We start from the raw sequence: 17731 nt of genomic DNA, 5'->3' as shown, positions 1-17731 counted from the left end.
GGACAGCGAGGCTGCCTGCTCCTATAAAGATCACAGTCTTGGTTATGGGTCAAAAGGAGCACTGGCGGCAATGCAGAAGAAGCACTGGAATGTTAAACCATAAGGTTGTTCAAACCCACCAGATGCTACAGCAGAGAAAGATGAGGCTTTCTGCTTCAGTAAAGATTTCTAGCCTTGGAAACCCTAACTGGTTAAGTGCTGTCGAGTTGATTCTGACCCACAGTGACCCTGTAGAGGGTTTCCAAGGAGTAGCTGGTGAGCTTGAATCACTGACCTTGTGGTCCAAACGACTTTGCAGTCTGATGCATTACTCCACAGCACCACACCAGGAAACCCTATACAGACGCAGAATTAGCTTGAAGGCTGTGAATTAGGTAAAGAAGATGTGGACTTGTTCTACTTTGTTTAGAAAACAAATTGTTTAAAAACAGCCATCTTTTTCTCTCTCTCATACACACACACATACACACTACTTTACAAGGAAAACAGTCTGCTGAATGAATAGGAAATGCTAAGAGCCTACTCAAGTTGTCTCACTGCTACCTGGATTTCTGTATTAACCTCTTGAAACAAGGAGTCTTGAGCTTGTGGTTTCTTGTCCCCAAATAATTTTTAAGTAATCATCTATGATCACTCAAATAAATAATTACATTAGAAAAGGAAAGTTAAGACTATCATTATAAGGAGAATTTGGAATGTGTTTCTTCCAGCACATATTTATTTGTTCTTCTCGAAGTCCGTAGTACTTTAAATATTCTTCTCCAACCCTTTAAAATCAAATGCATTATTTCTTTTACAGTTGTTGTTTGTTACTAGGTGCCATCAAGTTGGCACCAACTCATAGCAACCCCATGCACAACAGAACAAAACACTCCCTGGTTCTGCACCAACTGCACAATCGCTGCTACTCCTGAACCCACTGCTGCTGCCATGGTTTTCTACGGTCTTTCTTATTCATTGTCCTACTTCCACATACATACAATACTATTGAAAATCCATGGCATGGGTAAGGTACACCTTACCACTCATACGGACATCTTTGCTACTGAAAACTTAAAAAAGGTCTTTGGGAGTAATCTGACTAATGCAATACACATCCTTTGATTTCTTGACTGCTGTTTCCATGAGTGTTTATGATGGATCCAAGTAAAATGAAGTCTTCAATAATGTCAATCTTTTCTCCATGTATTATGATGTTTGGAGTCCCAGTGTGGCGCTGTGGGATAAAGCACTGGACTATAAGGTCAATGGTTCTAACTAACTAGCTGATCCTTGGAAACCCTATATAGAATCTCTATAAGTCAGAACCGGCTCGACAGCACTTAACAACATGATGGCATTTTATTGGTCTAGTTGTATCTATATTTCCTTTATATTCAGGTTGAAGTTCATACTGAGGCTGTGGTCACTGATCCTAATCAGTAATTATTTTACATTCTCTTACCTTACAGCAAAAATGGCTGCATCCTCTTCATACTGCAGGTTGTTAATGACTTTTCCCCTTTAATCCTAATGCTACATTCTTCATATAATCCAGCTTCTCAAATTATTTGCTCACCATACAGATCAAATAAGTATGGTGAAAAGAATACAACCCTGGTGCACACCTTTCCTGATTTTAAACCATTCAGTATCCCCTTATTCTGTTCAAACAACTTCCTCTTGGTTCCTCAAGAATGCAATTAAGTGTTCTGGAATAACCATTCTTTGCAATGTTATCCATAATTTATCGTGGTCCACACAGTCTAAGGCCTTTGCATAATCAACAACGCAGAAGCAAACATCTCTCTGATATTCTCTGCTTTCAGCCAAGATCTACCTGATGTCAGCAATGATATCCCTCGTTCTACATCGGCTTTTCAATCCAGCTTGAATTTCTGGCAGTTCCCTGCCAATGTACTGTTGCAATCGTTTTTAAATGATCTTCAACCAACTTTAACTTGCATAATATTAACAATACTGTTCGATGATTTTCATATTCCCCTTTCTTTGGAATGAGAACAAATACGGCTTTCTTCCAACCAGGTGGCCAGGTAGCTGTCTTCCAAATTTCTTGGCATAGATGAGTGAGTGCCTCAAATGTTGTATCAGTATGTTGAAATATTTTGATTTGTATTACACCAATTCTTGAAGTCTTCTTTTTCACTAATGCCTTAAGCACTGGTTGAACTACTTCCTTCAGTACCATTAGTCGGAAGCAGAGGTGATGACATGGAAAGATAGAACATTTGAGGACTTTAGACTCATGGAAAGAGAATGGCTGTGTGCTGACAGGCAGGGGGCTAGTTTGCAAAATGTGCCCTTTGTTTAAATAATTATATATTCGTGCTATGTTTTTGTGTACATCAAAAAAAGGGGACTGTAATCATTACATAAAACAAGAGGCGATTGGCTGAGTGCACAACTGATCTCTGCCATGTAGACTATCACTCAATTCACAATAAAAGCTTTAAAAACAAAGAGAGATAGCATACGATCCAAGAATCCTATTCCCATCTCGTTTCACTTGACCCAGCTAGACAAGGTGCAAACTATTCACTGGGGATTCTACTTTTCTCTCTCATTCTGAAACTAAACTCCTTCATGAAAACTTATAAGCCAGTCACTTTGTGCCTTTATGGCCCCCACAGCCCATTATAGGTAGCCAATATCTGAGTTGCCTATCCCTACCAACTCTGTATACTGAGGGGATATGCTTGATCCTTGATTTGAAGATCCCATCCCTCTAGGCTGGTATTGTGTGCTACTACATGTATAAAGTAAGGTCAAGTTCATTGTAGTAATTTACACTTGTTTCCTGTATCAAATTTCTTTTGTCTTCCCCTAGTAGAGTTTTCATCATCAAGCCATCCAATCTAGGTCAAATAGATACTATTTGCAAGTTGGGTATTCTTGTACACCTACCCCCACTTCTTATCAGCTGGACCGTTTACTCTCAGCTCTAGCCCCCAGTGGTTAGGTCAGCGTCCACGGGCTCAGTGGTTCACAAGTCTCCTGAAACTTTGGACCAACCAGGCTTCCTCTTCTCTCATCTCAAGGTTAACAAGAGTCTATGGAACATGGCAGAACTCAGCCTGTCTTCGTTACTGTCTTTCCCCCACTTCTACTCACAAGTAGACCAACATGGTCACCAGTGAGCTTACACACCCACGAGCGTGTTCCCTTTGAGTTTCAGTCTTAGAAAGGGGTTTGTCCTGAAGTGACTTGATGGCTTGCCTTGATGGATCCCAGTTGAACAGCATGCTTGTTCTTGTAACAGCCAGACAGTCTGCATCTTATTTTGTTTTTCCTCTTTACCTGTTGGTCTTTCTTTCAAGAAGTATCTTCTGTTCCTCTAATCGCTCCAGCTTGGTCTACGTATGCCATCTCTTTGTAATGGTTCAACACTGACCATTCCTTTTTGGTACAGTAACTGCTATTCCTTCCATTTTCTTCTGATACTTTCTACATCATTCCATATTTTTTTTCAATAGGATACTTAAATTTAATAAAACAAGGCACATATTTTTTCTTAAATTCTTTCAATTTGAGAATTGCTAAACGTGTTTTCTTCCCTTTTGGTTTTCTAACTCTAGATCTTTTTACATTTCACTATACTACTTGACTTTGTTTACCTGAACTGCCCTTTGGAATTCTCTGTTCAGGTCTTTTACTTCCTTATTTCTTCCATTCATTTTAGCTTCTCTAAACTTCAGAGTAGCATAGTGGTTACAAACCTTAAGACCAGCAGTTCGAAACTACCAGCCGCTCTGCGGGAGAAAGATGAGGCGTTCTGCTCCCGTAAAGATTTACAGCCTCGAAAACCCTGTACAGGGTCGCTATGGGTCGGATCCGACTCGACAGCATTTAACAACAACAACAACAAACTTCAGAGTAGGAATTCTGATATACTGGTAGCGTAGTGGTTGTATGTTGGGCTGCTAACCTCAGGGTCAGCAGTTTGAAACTACCAGCTGTTCCATGGGAGAAAGATGAGGCTTTCTGCTCCTGTAAAGATTTACAGCCTTGGAAGCCCCGTGCAGGGTCGCTATGAGTCGGAACCGACTCCATGGCACATAACAATGACGACAACAACAAACTTAAGAGTAAATTTCAGCAGGAGGCTGGTCTGCAAAATGTGACCTTTGGACATTAAATGAATATATACTGAAATGTTCTTTGTGATAATAAATGACACCATTTCTCTTCAATTTGCTGTTGCTGGTACAGTAAACCATATGAGTGTCATATTCCTAACAGTCAATACCAGCCCATTTCAGCTCACTAATGCCTAGGATATCGATCATTATACATGTCATATTATTCATACTTCCACTGTCCATATTCTGATTATTGATGGATGTTTACAGATGTTTCTCCGATAATTGCCCCATCAGCAAACGAAGGTTCCAAAAGTATTACTCCATTCACATCAGGATGGTCAACTCGGCTTTGAGGTGGCAGGTGTTTTTTGAATGCCTTCCAAACTGAGGGCTCATCTCCTGGCATTATGCCTGATAATAATCTGATGTGATTCATAATGTTTTCATTTCCCAGCACTGTATCTGACAATGCTCCACTGCCATTCATCAGCTTTTCAGTAACTAACCATCCAGAAGTAGTCCATCTTTCTTTCAAACTAGTCTGTCTTAATCTAGAAGCTCCACTAAAACCAGTTCACCATCAGTGACCCTGCTGGTATTTAAAATACCTTCGGCATGGCTTCCAAAATCACAGCAACATGCAGGCTACAACAGTGACATAAAGTGACAAAGTGGTGGCTTTGACCCATAATTAGTTCCAAATCAAATGATAAACTTTATTAAAAAGATACAGAATCAGAAACTTAGTAAACCTGTTAAAGTAAAGTTATTCAACCTTTTTAAGGAGAAAATTATTAATAAAATCACCCTTTCAGCTCAACCTTTTCAAACCGAGATGTATTTCTGTAAGGAATATCTTAGTTTTCTTCTAGCGTGAATTAATTTAATTATAAACTTAAATTTCCCATTGTCTTATGCATATACTAAGATTTCCTGTATCTCACTAATTCTCCAAGATTCCACTGGTTCCTTTCAATCTAACACCAAAATATGAATTGTTACTCCTTTTCCTATAAAGCAGGCTGCTCTATAAGATAAGCACTGGACTAGGAACCACAAGGTTGGCTGTTGGAGCCCACCACATAATACTTAGGAGAAAGATTGAGGCTTTCTGTTTCCAAAAAGATTTATAGCCTTGGAAACCCTATACAGGGACAACATGAGTGGGAACTAACTTGATGGCATTTAACAACAAAACCACTCCTATTTCAGTTTGTTGTTGTTGTTATGTGCCGTGGAGTCGGTTCCGACTCATAGTGACCCTGTACAAGCTGTTCTTTACAGGAACAGAAAGCCTCGTCTTTTTCCCGTGCATCAGCTGGTAGTTTTGAACTGCTGTCCCTGAGGTTAGCAGCTCTATTCGTAACCACTAGGCTACAAATTGTTGTTGTTGTTAAGTGTCGTCGAGTCGGTTCCAACCCATAGCGACCCTGTACAGGGTTTCCGAGGCTGGACATCTTTACGGGAGCAGAAAGCCTCATCTTTCTACCACGGAACAACTGGTAGTTTCGAACTGCTGACCCTGAGGTTGTTCGCAGCCCGACTCATAACCACTACGCTACCAGAGCTCCTTTATTTCAGTTTAGAGCCTTTCTAAATAATCTCTGCCTCCATCTCAGGCATCACTGTTTCTCTGGGTAGGGTCCTGCTCTCGGCTCTTCTCCGTTGATGGTCCTAGGGATCTCCGCTCCTAGACTGAAAAGTTAATCACTCCCTTCCTTGCTATAAAACGTCTACCTTTACATTTCCAACCCTCACAATCAGTCCTGATAACAATTATTCACTATTGTATTACAAGAGACCCATCTGCATTTCATTTCATCAGCTCCGCCTAGACAGATTGGATACTACTCACTGGAGATTCTGCCTTCCTCCAGGTCCCCTGGCTCTAGGTTCCCTCTTGAAAGCTTGTAAGCCAGTCACTTCTTGCCTTTTGAGGCCCCCCTCCCGCCACCCATTTTGGGTAGCCAATGTCCAAGTTGCCCATCCCTGTCTACTCTGTGTGTAGAGGGGGTGTGAATGATTCTTGCTGTAAGGACTTGTTCCCTCTTTTGAGCTACTGCTTCCATAGGTGTAGGTCAAGTTCATCAAATTGTATCAGATTACTCTTTTTTCCTCTTCTTTCTTCTTCGGGTTGAGCTCTGATCATCCAGTCATTGAAGCTAGGTCAAGTGAGTATAAAAAATTACATTTTATATGGAAACTTACTTTGTGAAGGAACTAATTTATTAGGAAACTTTTAAAATGATAAATTATATCATTTTGTGAAATCTCCACCAGATCACCTTTATTTGCTAAGGGCTCCATCTGGCTACATTATGCCACAATTCATTTATTTTATCCTCTTTCAAAGAGAGTAAAATCTCTCATTTTTTGTTCTGTGTTGGCAAATTAATGCAGTAATAGAAACCATTCTCTGGTGTGCACATTAAACATGATTTGCAAATTAGGATAGCTGTACTCCACTATCAGAAAGACAATGATCTTACCTTTTTTCATTTCCATATGACTTCTGTGCAACTTTTGCATGAAGAATAAGTACTGTTTGATCCCCTCGTTCTTTTAAATAATTTCGCATAGCTTCCCTAAAATCAAATACAAATATTACTAGTCACAAGGGATGAAATTCTTTATATATAATCTGTTTTTCTTTATTAATGTGGTAAATTAAATGATCTGTAGTGAAAGTAATGTTTAATATTTTTTTTAAACAAGCAAAACTAAGAATAGCAAAGCAAAACATACTCATAAAAAGTATAAGGAAAAAGTACTAAAGAGTGGAGTTATAAACACAACTCAGCTTTATATTATTTTGAAAATGAAATTGTCACTTATCCTTTAGGATTTATGACGTAACTTAATTAAACCATCATGAATTCTAGAATAACTGTAACCACACTACATACATTGTTAATTTGGCAAGAAACGGTCTTTGCTAAATTAAGGACATGCAATAACTTTGTAGTTTAATTATCTATTCACCCCCAGCTATTGGATTTGGCATTTTCACTGAATAAAAAAATCTTGACAAATCATTAAATCATCATGATCCTTGACAATTCTATACAAGGACAAAAAAAAGGGCGATTATATATATATCCTTAAGGATGGTACTAAATACATAAACAAAGTGTAATAAAGAGTATCTGAAACTAGTGAAAAAAATTAAGTAAAATTTAGAAAAAATACAATGTTGAGTCTTTCATTCCAACTCTATAGTAAATTCAATTTATTAAGTATATTTACTCACCAAATTTTAAATATTATTTTACTAAGCAATCTTACAGAGCTCAAAGCAAGCAAGTTCTATACAAATTAAACTTCATAATTCTAAACTGGCAGAATCCTATTTCTTGAGATGTTTACTTATGGCAAAATAAAAAACAAAGAGATTCAAAAACAATCACCAAGAAATATTTTTAATTAGTTAAATGCTATCTACTTTCACTATCAGAGTCCTGGTGTGGGCTAATGTGTTAGACTGCAAAGTTGTCTGAACTGCAAGGTCGGTGGTTCAATCTCACCAGCTGCTCCTTTGAAAGGCTATACAGGGTCACTAAGGATCGGAATCGACTTGACGGCACTTAACAACAACAAGTTATACTATAAATAAATCAATGTCAAATATTAAGATGATAACTATGCAACAGTAGGAAATCATTAAATATGAGAATTCTAGATTAATAGCTCACAAAAGAGACAAACCATGGGCACAGGACATGAACAGACACTTCGTAAAGGAGATACGGGCAGTCCTCAAACATATGAAGAAATGTTCACGATCACTAGCCATTAGAGAGATGCAAATCAAAACAATAATGAGATATCATCTCACACCAACAGAGATGAAAAATGTAGAGGACAATAAATGCTGGCAGGGATGTGGAGACTGGGACACTCCTGCATTGCTGGTGGGATTGCAAATTGGTCCAACCACTCTGGAAAGCAATATAGCACTTCCTCAGAAGGTTGGAAATGACGGTTGGAAATAGAAATACTTTATACGTTTTATTATTCCACTACTTGGTATTTACCCACAGGAAATACGAGCCATAACATGAGTAGATATATGCACACCAATGTTCATAGCAGCACTATGTACAACAGCAAACAGATGGAGACAGCCTAAGTGTCCATGAACTGAAGAATGGATAAACAAACTGTTGTACATATACACAATGGAATATTATACTACCTCGAAGAATAACAAGGATGAACCTTGAGAACATTATGTTGAATGAAATTAGTCAGTCACAAAAGGAGAAATACTACATAGGACCACTACTGTAAAAAAGAAAAAGAACCCATACTAAAGGTGATGGGGGATTCTTTGCTGGTTACCAGACTGTGGGGGGTGGGGTAAGGGGAGGGAGGGGAAGGTGGAGCACAGGGTAGGAAATAGACACAGGAGAGTTTGGGTGTTAGAGAGGGGGGCAATACACAAGGAGGAGGAGGGGAATGGAAGAACAAAGTGGACAGGAAAACAATTAGGCAGGTTTGCATGGGCTAAGTGGGACAGAGGTAAATAATGATGATTGCACAACCTTGGAACAACAAACAGGGCTCTGGGATACAAGGATAGAGACATGGTTGGAATGGGAAAAAAGGGGAAATAATGTTAAGATGCTTGGCTGTGTTTTGAATCTTGGTTTCCCTGGCATACCATTATAAAACACACACTTGAAGGGGAGAAAAAGGAATAGCCATAAATATCACTATAGAAAGCTTCTAAGTCCGACTTCTGCCTATAATTGATTGGAATACCTAAAATGGGCTACAAAGTGCCCAGTGAAGGAGGCTTCCTGTGGAGCCTCTGCATTACATAAGACCATAGGTGGAATCCTGAACTGCATCTAGAATCTTCTGAGGTGGGAAATTTCCACTTGAAAGGACAAGTAGACCAGCCTGGAGAGGTTAGAAGAACAGAAGATACTTCCGGAAAGAAAGACAGGAAAAATACAAAACAATGTAGGCAGTCTGACTAATTACTACAAGAACAAGCAAGTTGCTCACCCAGGAAACATCAAGGTAAGGGGTTGGGTCCCCTCAGGGCAAATCCCCTTCCAAGACTAAGACACAGTGGGAATACACACTCTGATTGGTGAGCATAAAAAGTGAGGGAAAAACAGCAATGAAGCTGTGAGCTAAGCCCTACAACGTTGAATAGACTCCTGTGAACCCAGGCAGAGACCTGGTTGGCCAGCAGAGTGGCAAGAACTGGGGAGTCTTGGGCCCAGAGTCAGTGACATAGCTACAGAGGACTAGAGTAGAGAGTGAAGCATCCAGCTGATAAGAGAGGGCATATGCATAAGAATACCCACATTTGCAGATAATACCTACTTTACCTGGCTTCAAAGACTGGATGATTAGAGCTCAACTAGAAGAAGTAAAGAGGAAAAAAAAAAGAGTAATCTGATACAATTTGATGAACTTGACCTACACCTATGGATGCAAAAGAGGGAACAAATCTTTACAGCTAGTATCATTCCCACCCCCTCCATACACAGTGAAGACAGGGATGGGCAACTTGGACATTGGCTATCCAAAGTGGGGGAGCTACAAAGGCAAGAAGTGATTTTGGTTTACAAGCTTTCAAGTGCAAGCCTAGATTCAAGAGGGCGTGGAGAAAGGCAGAATCTCTACTGAGTAGTATGCAGTTGGTCTGGGCGGGGCTGACAAAAGGAGATGTGGATAGGTCCCTTGTGATATAACAGTGAATAATTGTTATCAGGACTGACTGTGAAGTTTAGAAATGTAAAGGTAGACGTTTTGTAGCAAAAGGAGGGGAGTGACTGATTGCAGTCTAGGAGCGGAGGGTCCTGGGACCATCAAGGGAGAAGAGTGGAGAGCGGGACCCTACCCAGAGAAGCAGTGATGCCAGAGATGGAGTCAGAGATGATGATGTGGAGATATGGAGTGGCTGGGGACTTTAGACCCAGAGAGGAAGAGGGGCTGTGTGCTGTTGACCAGGGGTGGGAAGGGCAGGCTTGCAGGGTATATTCTTTGGTTGGTTGATGATGCATGGAAGGAACTGTAACCATGGCAATGAAATGATATACAATAGGATGAAGTAAAGCTCATGTTCTTCCGTGTAAACTATCACATAATTCACAATAAAACTAAAAAAAAAAAAAAAAAAAGAACAGGAAAAAAAAGAGAGGGAGAAACCAGTAACAGCTAGTGGAGAATGCCATTTCTTAATTCTTCTATTAAGTACAAGCTAATATGTCTTAGTGTGGTGATGTGGGTTATTGCGCTAGACTGCAATGCTGCAATGTCAGTTTGAACCTCAAGGGCAGAGGTTCAAGCTCATCACTGTTCCTCGGAAACCCTACACAGGGTTCACTGTAAGTCGTAACCACCTTGACTGCACTTAACATCAACATGACAAACAATATGATCTATGTTCATAGTGTATATTTACTAACTGATCTTAAGAGATCAATTCACACACAGAACTCAACCTCCACAGCATTCCATAGTCCCAAAGAAAACAGGAGGAAAAAAGCCTCCTTGTGAGGCACTGTAGTGTCAGCACTGGACTGCAAACAACATTAGCGGTTCAAATCTACCAGCTGTTTCTTGGAATCCTCATGTACAGGGTCACTATGGGTCCGAACAGAGTCAACACTTAGCAACAACAACTCTACTACAGGGTAGTCATGGGGGTTAAATGAGATAGCCATTTGGATTTGTTAACTGAGAGCCTGGAACCATGCAAAGGTACTGCAAGTAACACAGGTACTGTGAAGTAATCCCTCCTCACTGAGAAAACGAGTTTGGGCAATTAACAAATTATAATGAAGCACATGACCTAAACAGAGGTATGTACACAAATCACAAAGAAGACTGCCTGTGTAAAGGGAGACTACAGCAATGCCAGCTGTACAAATGACGGGAAGATGAGGAAGTACAATGAACACACATCAGGCTTCTGAAAATTCTTGGCTGTAAAGGGAAAAGACACACTAGGAAGAACTGGCAGAAGGAAATCATTGAGGGTGGGACTGTAAAGTCTGCTTCCTGGTCGGACTTTTTTTTTTTTTAAGTTTTGGCAAAAAGCCTTCTTATTAATAAAAAGATGATACGGAGCTTAGTCAATGCCCATCAGATCCCTGCCTGAGACTGCTCTAGGAACCCTGCTGTCATTTTATTATTGACCTGAGCATTGACTGAAATACAAAATACAATGATCTTTAACAAAAATTTTAAGTGATTTTATTACTGGTGCCTTTAGGCTTATAATAAATGAGAAACACAAGTAAGAGAAACTGAAGATGCAAGATACAAACAACCCCACACACAAAATTAAAACCTCATAAATCAGATAAACCTTCTAAGCAGTTAAAGTATACCACACAAGGAATTCTGAAATAAGTTTGGAAAGACAGCGTGGTGTAAGATCTGGTCACACTTAGTGTGTACCCAAACATCAGTATTTCTTATTAAAGTTCTTTGCAGCAAAATCTGCCTTAGAAACACATTTTGGTGGCCCGGTACATCTGGAAAATACTGCATAGTACGTCCCTCTGGAACACAAATTATAATAGTTTTAGGTCACAATGATTCCCAGTATTATTAAAATGTAATCTTTGGAAAATACATCCCCTTACTTCCTCCTCACCACTTTCAAGCAGACACAGCCAGTGGTCAAAGAGGTGAGTAAGTGATTTACAGCCGACTCCTAGCGGACAGGATATGGAGGAAAGTGTTTGCAACTGGAGTTGATCTTAGGCAGCCTCTTGTAAGAGGTGAGAAACAATGCCCACACAGATGACAGGTCAGTTCCAGTCAATCATCTGGACCACCAGGCTCAGCCCCTGAGCTTCTCTATTGGACTGTCCTTTGCAAAAATAAAAGTTCAAAATGAGCTTTTTTGTCTTAAAGAAATCTATCAAAATTGGTAGAATCAAGTATCTCTAAAGTAATTTCACACACACACACACACAGAGAGACACACACACAGGAGAGAGATCGATCTGTAGAGCGTACTTACAGAAAGCCCACTACAGGCCTAAGAGCACAAACAGACTATGTGGGGCAGATCTGCTCTGGCTCCGGACTCAGAGTACAACTGCCCTACAGTCTCTAAGGATGTATGTTTTTACACATGCGGACTGCCACATCTTTCTCTGAAACACCAATCTTTCCGTGAGCAGCAAGTGCTTTCTCCTTCACAATACGTGGCTATTAAGTGCCACTGAGTCAGTTTTGACTCATAGTGACCCTGCACAGGATTTCCAAGGAGTGGCTGGTGGGTTTGAATCACCAACCTTGCAGTCATCGGTCCAGTGCTTATCCTACAGCACCACACCAGGACTCCTCACTATAAGCTGTTGTTGTTGTTAAGTGCTGTGGAGTTGGTTCTGACTCATAAGGACCTTATATAGTTTCGGAGGAGTGGCTGGTGGGTTTGAACTGCTGACTTTGTGCTTTGTAGTCTCATGCTGATCCTATAGTGCCACACTTTGACTCCTCACTATAAGCTGTTGTTGTTAAGTGCCTTTGAGTCAGTTCCAACTCATAGTGACCCAGTATAGGGTTTCTGAGGAGCGAATGTTGAGTTTGAACGGCTGACCTTGTGGTTCAAACCAACCTTGAGGTCCTGCACTTATCCTACAGCACCACATTAGAAGTCCCACTGTAGGCTGCTGGTGGTGGTGGTGGAGCCTGCACAGGGTTTCCGAGGCTGTAAATATTTACGGGAGCAAAAAATCTCATCTTTTTCCCATAGAACCCATCGTAGTTTCCAACGGCTGCCCTTGAGCTTAGCAACCCGACTTGAACCCACTATGCTACCAGAGCTATAGGCTGTTGTTGTTAAGTGCCGTCCAGTCAGTCCTGACTTACAGAGGTCCAGTGTAGGGTTTCTGAGGAGCAGCTGGTGAGCTTGAAGCGCCGACCTTGCGGTTCAAACCGACCTTGCAGTCCATCACGTTAACCCACAGTGACCTATAGGCTTGTTGTTGTTGTTGTTGTTATGTGCCGTGGAGTCGGAACCGACTCATAGCGACCCTGTACAGGGTTTCCGAGGGTGTAAATCTTTACGGGAGTAGAAAGCCTCATCTTTCTCCCGCGGAGCAGCTGGTAGTTTCGAACTGCTGACCTTGCGGTTCACAGCCCAAGTCGTAACCACTACGCTAGGAGTCAGTAAATCGTGGACCAAGGTGGGTGGTTCAAATTCACCAGGGGCTCCTCAGAAACCCTATTCAGGGTTGCTATGAGTTGGTACCAACCAGACAGCACTTAACAACAACATAGAAATACAAAAGGACAGGTTTTAAAATACATAATGGAATTCTAAAATTTAAAAATTTAAAACCCTTCTTCAGAATTGGAGTTGGAGATAGCCAAGAGGTACGAAGGCTCAACTGGACTCTTGTCACTTCTACTTAACTCAGAATGCTGTTAACAGGCAACAAACTCTTATTGACGCCTTCTTCCTCCCCCAAGGGCAAGGGTTAGCATTTTCAAAATGAGCACTATGGTGAAACAGCAGTTTCCAGAAAGCCTGTTTGGGGAGAAAATATGGGGTCTTAAGAGTTTTGAAATTTAAAATTTTAGAATTCCATTATGTATTTTAAAACCTTTCCTTTTGTATTTCTATGTTGTTGTTAAGTTCTGTCTGGTTGGTATCAAGACTGAATCTCAAAAGCTTCTTCTAAATCCTCTGAAATTTCAGTATTAGTTTGCTTTTTTATTTTGTTAATATGTTGCACTACATTGACTGATTTTCTAAATGTTAACCAACCTTGAATTCCTGAGATTGAACTCATTAGATCATATCATTAACATATTGTTGGACTCAATTAGCATCGTTAAGAATTTCTACATCTATGTTCCCAAGGGGAGCATGGTTACTCCATAGAATAAGTGCTGGATTTGGAAGCAAAAGGTCGGTGGTGGAAGAACAAGGTAGACAGAGGAACACTGAGACACATTTGCATAGGATAAATGGGACAGAGGTAAATGGTGATGCATGCTCAACCTTGGAACAACCGGGCTCTGTGATACAGGGACTGAGGCATACCCTGAAGAGAGGAAATAATACTAAGATGCTTGACTGTCTTATGAACATTGGTTTCCCTTGCCTACTATTGTAAAATAGACACTTGAGTGGGAAAGAAAGGAAATGTCAGGAAACATGATTATACAAAGTTTGCAAGCCCGTCTTTAGCCGATAACTGACTGGAGTATCTAAAAGGGGTTCTAGAACTTGCCCAGTGAAATAGACCTTTTGCAGAGCCTTCGTGGTACATAGGACCTTAGGTGGAATCCTGAGTCCCATCCAGAACCTTATGAGGTAGGACATTCTCACCAGAAAGTATAAGTAGACCAGTCTGGAACAGTTAGAGTAACACAAGATACATCTTCAAAGAAAGATCATCATCAGGAAAAACCCAAAACAAGAACTGGCTACTAAAAGAATAAGCAAGTTGTTTGCCGGGAAGCCATCGAGGAAAGCAATCAAGTCCCTTCAGGACAAACCCCCCTCTAAGACTGAAAGTCAAAGGGAACACATGAACAGGCATGTAACCTTGCTGGCGACCACACTGTTCTACTAGTGAGTGGAAGAGAAGGAAAGGAAGCAATGAAGAAATGGGTTGAGTTCAACCATGTTCCATAGACTCTCACTGACCTGGAGATGAGAGAGAGAAAAGGAAGGGCTGGTTGGTCCAAAGTATGGTGAAACCTGGGGACGCCTGAACCCATGGACAAGGACATAGCCACAGAGGACTAGAGCTCAGAGTGAAGCATGTAGCAAATATGAAGTGAGGGGAGAGGCACAAGAACACACAAACTTGCAGATAGTCCCCATTTGACCTAGCCTTGATGGCTTGATAATCAGAACTTGATAAAAACAAAACAAAACAAAAAAACCCCACAATTTTTGATAAATAAAACGAGGGTAAATTGCTACAATTTGATGAACTTGACCTATACTCATGGAGGTAGGAGCTCTAAACACCAACAGAGAGGGAAGGAGTCTTCACATCAAGTATCAATGCTATCTTCTCTGTACAGAGGGTAGATAGGGACGGACAACTTAGATATTAGCTACCTAAAATGAGGGGGTGATAAAGGCACGAAGTGACTAGCTTCACAATGGAGTTTAGTTTAAGAGTGTGTGGGGGAAGATAAGAGTTCCCACTGAATAGTTTTCATCTTGTCAAGATGGGTCTGGTTAAAAGAGATGGGGATAAGATTCTTATGATTGAACAGTAATGTTATTGTTGATGCTTTTGAGTTATGGTGCTGGAGGAGAATATTGAAAAGTGCCGTGGGCTGCCAAAAGAATCAACAGATCTGTGTTGGAAGAACATAGCTTACTGTTATAACTATACAATAGTTCAACATCTTTTAAAGAACAGCAAATTCCTGGAAAGTAGCAAACTACCAAAGATTGCTCAAGAAAAAACATGTAACGTAAACAGTACTGTATTTAAAGAAATCAGTTTTATAGCAAAATCTTAGAGGAAACAGCCGACCCAGAGATTTCATTGTTAGAATTCCAGCAAACATTTGTTATGTGCCACCCAGCTGATTCCTACTCACAGCGACCCTGTATGGGGTTTCTGAGGCTGTAAGTCTTCTTAGGAGCAGAAAGCCTGTGGAGCAGCTGGTGGGATGGAACGATCGACCTTTTTTTTTTTTTTTTTTTAAGTTTTTATTGTAAATTGAGTGAAAGTTTGCAGGGCAGATGACCAGTTTTACATTCAACAAATCATACTTTGTTTCATTACAATGGTTATAATCCTCCATGTACCGTCAGTCAACAGCATTTCTCTCTATTCATTTTAGCTCTTTTTTAAACCACTCAGGCATATATAACAATTTACACCACCAAAGGGCACATTCTGCAGGTCTGCCTCCTAGCCATCAGCTCTCAGTCCCTCGTTCCATGATTCTAGAGTCACCAGCTGTTCCCTCTCCATGCCCCCATCTCTGCCTCCATCTCTGGTATTGCTACTTCTCTGGATAAGGTCCCACATTCTGCTTGTGCTTTATTCCCTGGACTGTAAGATTTAACTACTGCATTTTTGTTACAAAACTTTCTACCTTTACAATTGTGACAGTCGCAATTAGTCATGATCACATTGTTGTTGTTAGGTGCCATCCAGTTGCACCGACTCATAGTGACCCTCCCTATGCACAGCAGAACGAAACAATGTCCAATCCTGGGCCAACCCCACTACCGTTGCCACACTTGAGTCCATCGATGCTGCCACCTGGCCAATCCATTTCGTTAGGGGTCTTCCTCTTTTTTTGTGACCCTCCACCTTACCAAACATGATATCCTTCTCCAGTGACTTTTCCCTCCTGACAATATGTCCAAAGAATGAGAGACAAAGTTTGGCCATGTTGGCTTCTAAGGAGCACTCTGGCTGCACTTCTTCTGAAACAGATCTATTGGTTCTTTTGGCAGCCCATGGCACTTTCAGTATTCTCCTCCAACATCATAACGCATCCATATGAGGTTACTGAAAATACCATGGCTTGGGTCAGGCTCACCTTACTCCTCAAGCTGACATCTTTGCTCTTCAAAACATTAAAAAGTTCCTGTGCAGCAGATTTGCCTAATGCAATATGTTGTCTGATGTATTGCAGTAAGCTATAGTAATAACTAATTATTAATTACTGTTTCAGTATTTTAGAATCTGTAGCAATACCACTTCTCAAATTCTTAATACTAGAACCAGATTTTTTTGGTATTATTTTCATCCTTCCTTAAAAGATTTTAACATCTTTTGTAGTTTATGTGTTGTTGTTGTTGTTATGTGCCGTGGAGTCGGTTCCGACTCATAGCGACCCTACACAGGATTTCCGAGGCTGTAAATCTTTACAGGAGCAGACCGCCTCATCGCTGGTAGTTTCAAACTGCTGACCTTGCGACTCTAAGCCCGATTCGTAACCACTACGCTACCAGAGCTCCTTAGTTTATGTGTACTAGTAGTAAATTATTTTGTATGTCTGAAAAGATATCCATTTTGCCTCTGATTTCTGCAAGGTATTTTCACTGGGTATAGAATTCTAGGTTAACAGATTGGTGTGATTATTATTTTTCTTTCAACATGTTATCAGATCTTACTCTGTTCTTTTTCCCTTGTAAAGTTCCAGATGAGCAAGCTTCTATCGTCTATATCTTTGTTCTTCTGTAAACAAGTTGTCTTTTACTTTTATCTCTGCAGCTTTTATGATTTTTCTCTTTTGCTGGTTTTATGCAAATTGATTATGATGTATTTTGTTATAATTTTCTTCATGGATTTTGCATCTGGGCATCACTGAACTTATTGGATCTGTAGTTTAATAATTTTCAACAAATTTGGGGAAATGTCACCCATTATTTCTTCAAATACTGCTTGAGTTGTGCATTTCCTTCAATAACTCTAATTACACAAATATCAGTCTGTTTGAGGATGTCACTACAGCTTAGCGATGCTTATTTTTTACCCAAAACTTTTCCTTGTGTGCTTCATTTTGCATAGTTTCTACCAATGTCTTCAAATTCAGTAATCTATTCAGTGTCTACTTTGCAATTAATCCCATCACTTGCATCTTTTAACCTCAAGTATTATCCTTCCATCTCTAGAAATTTGATTTGGGTCTGTTTAAAACACCTTCCCTATCTCTATTTAACTTGCTCGGTC

The 17731-nt window shown here is 40.3% G+C and overlaps 1 protein-coding gene across 3 annotated transcripts in view; it reads right to left on the bottom strand.

The window, feature by feature from the left end:
* RBPJ (recombination signal binding protein for immunoglobulin kappa J region) overlaps nucleotides 1-17731 on the bottom strand; it is a 151166-nt gene that overhangs the window by 29328 nt on the left and 104107 nt on the right. For all 3 annotated transcript variants that reach the window (XM_006866306.1, XM_006866304.1, XM_006866305.1), the window contains one exon: nucleotides 6572-6667. In XM_006866306.1, coding sequence (XP_006866368.1) covers nucleotides 6572-6667 — 96 coding nt within the window. The remainder of the gene's footprint in view (nucleotides 1-6571; nucleotides 6668-17731) is intronic.

The sequence above is a fragment of the Chrysochloris asiatica genome, unplaced genomic scaffold (genome assembly GCF_000296735.1).
Source record: "Chrysochloris asiatica unplaced genomic scaffold, ChrAsi1.0 scaffold00089, whole genome shotgun sequence".
In the NCBI taxonomy this organism is placed as follows: Eukaryota; Metazoa; Chordata; class Mammalia; order Afrosoricida; family Chrysochloridae; genus Chrysochloris; species Chrysochloris asiatica.
The sequence above is the reverse complement of the archived record's forward strand: the minus strand, read 5'-3'. Positions and strand labels throughout refer to the sequence as shown.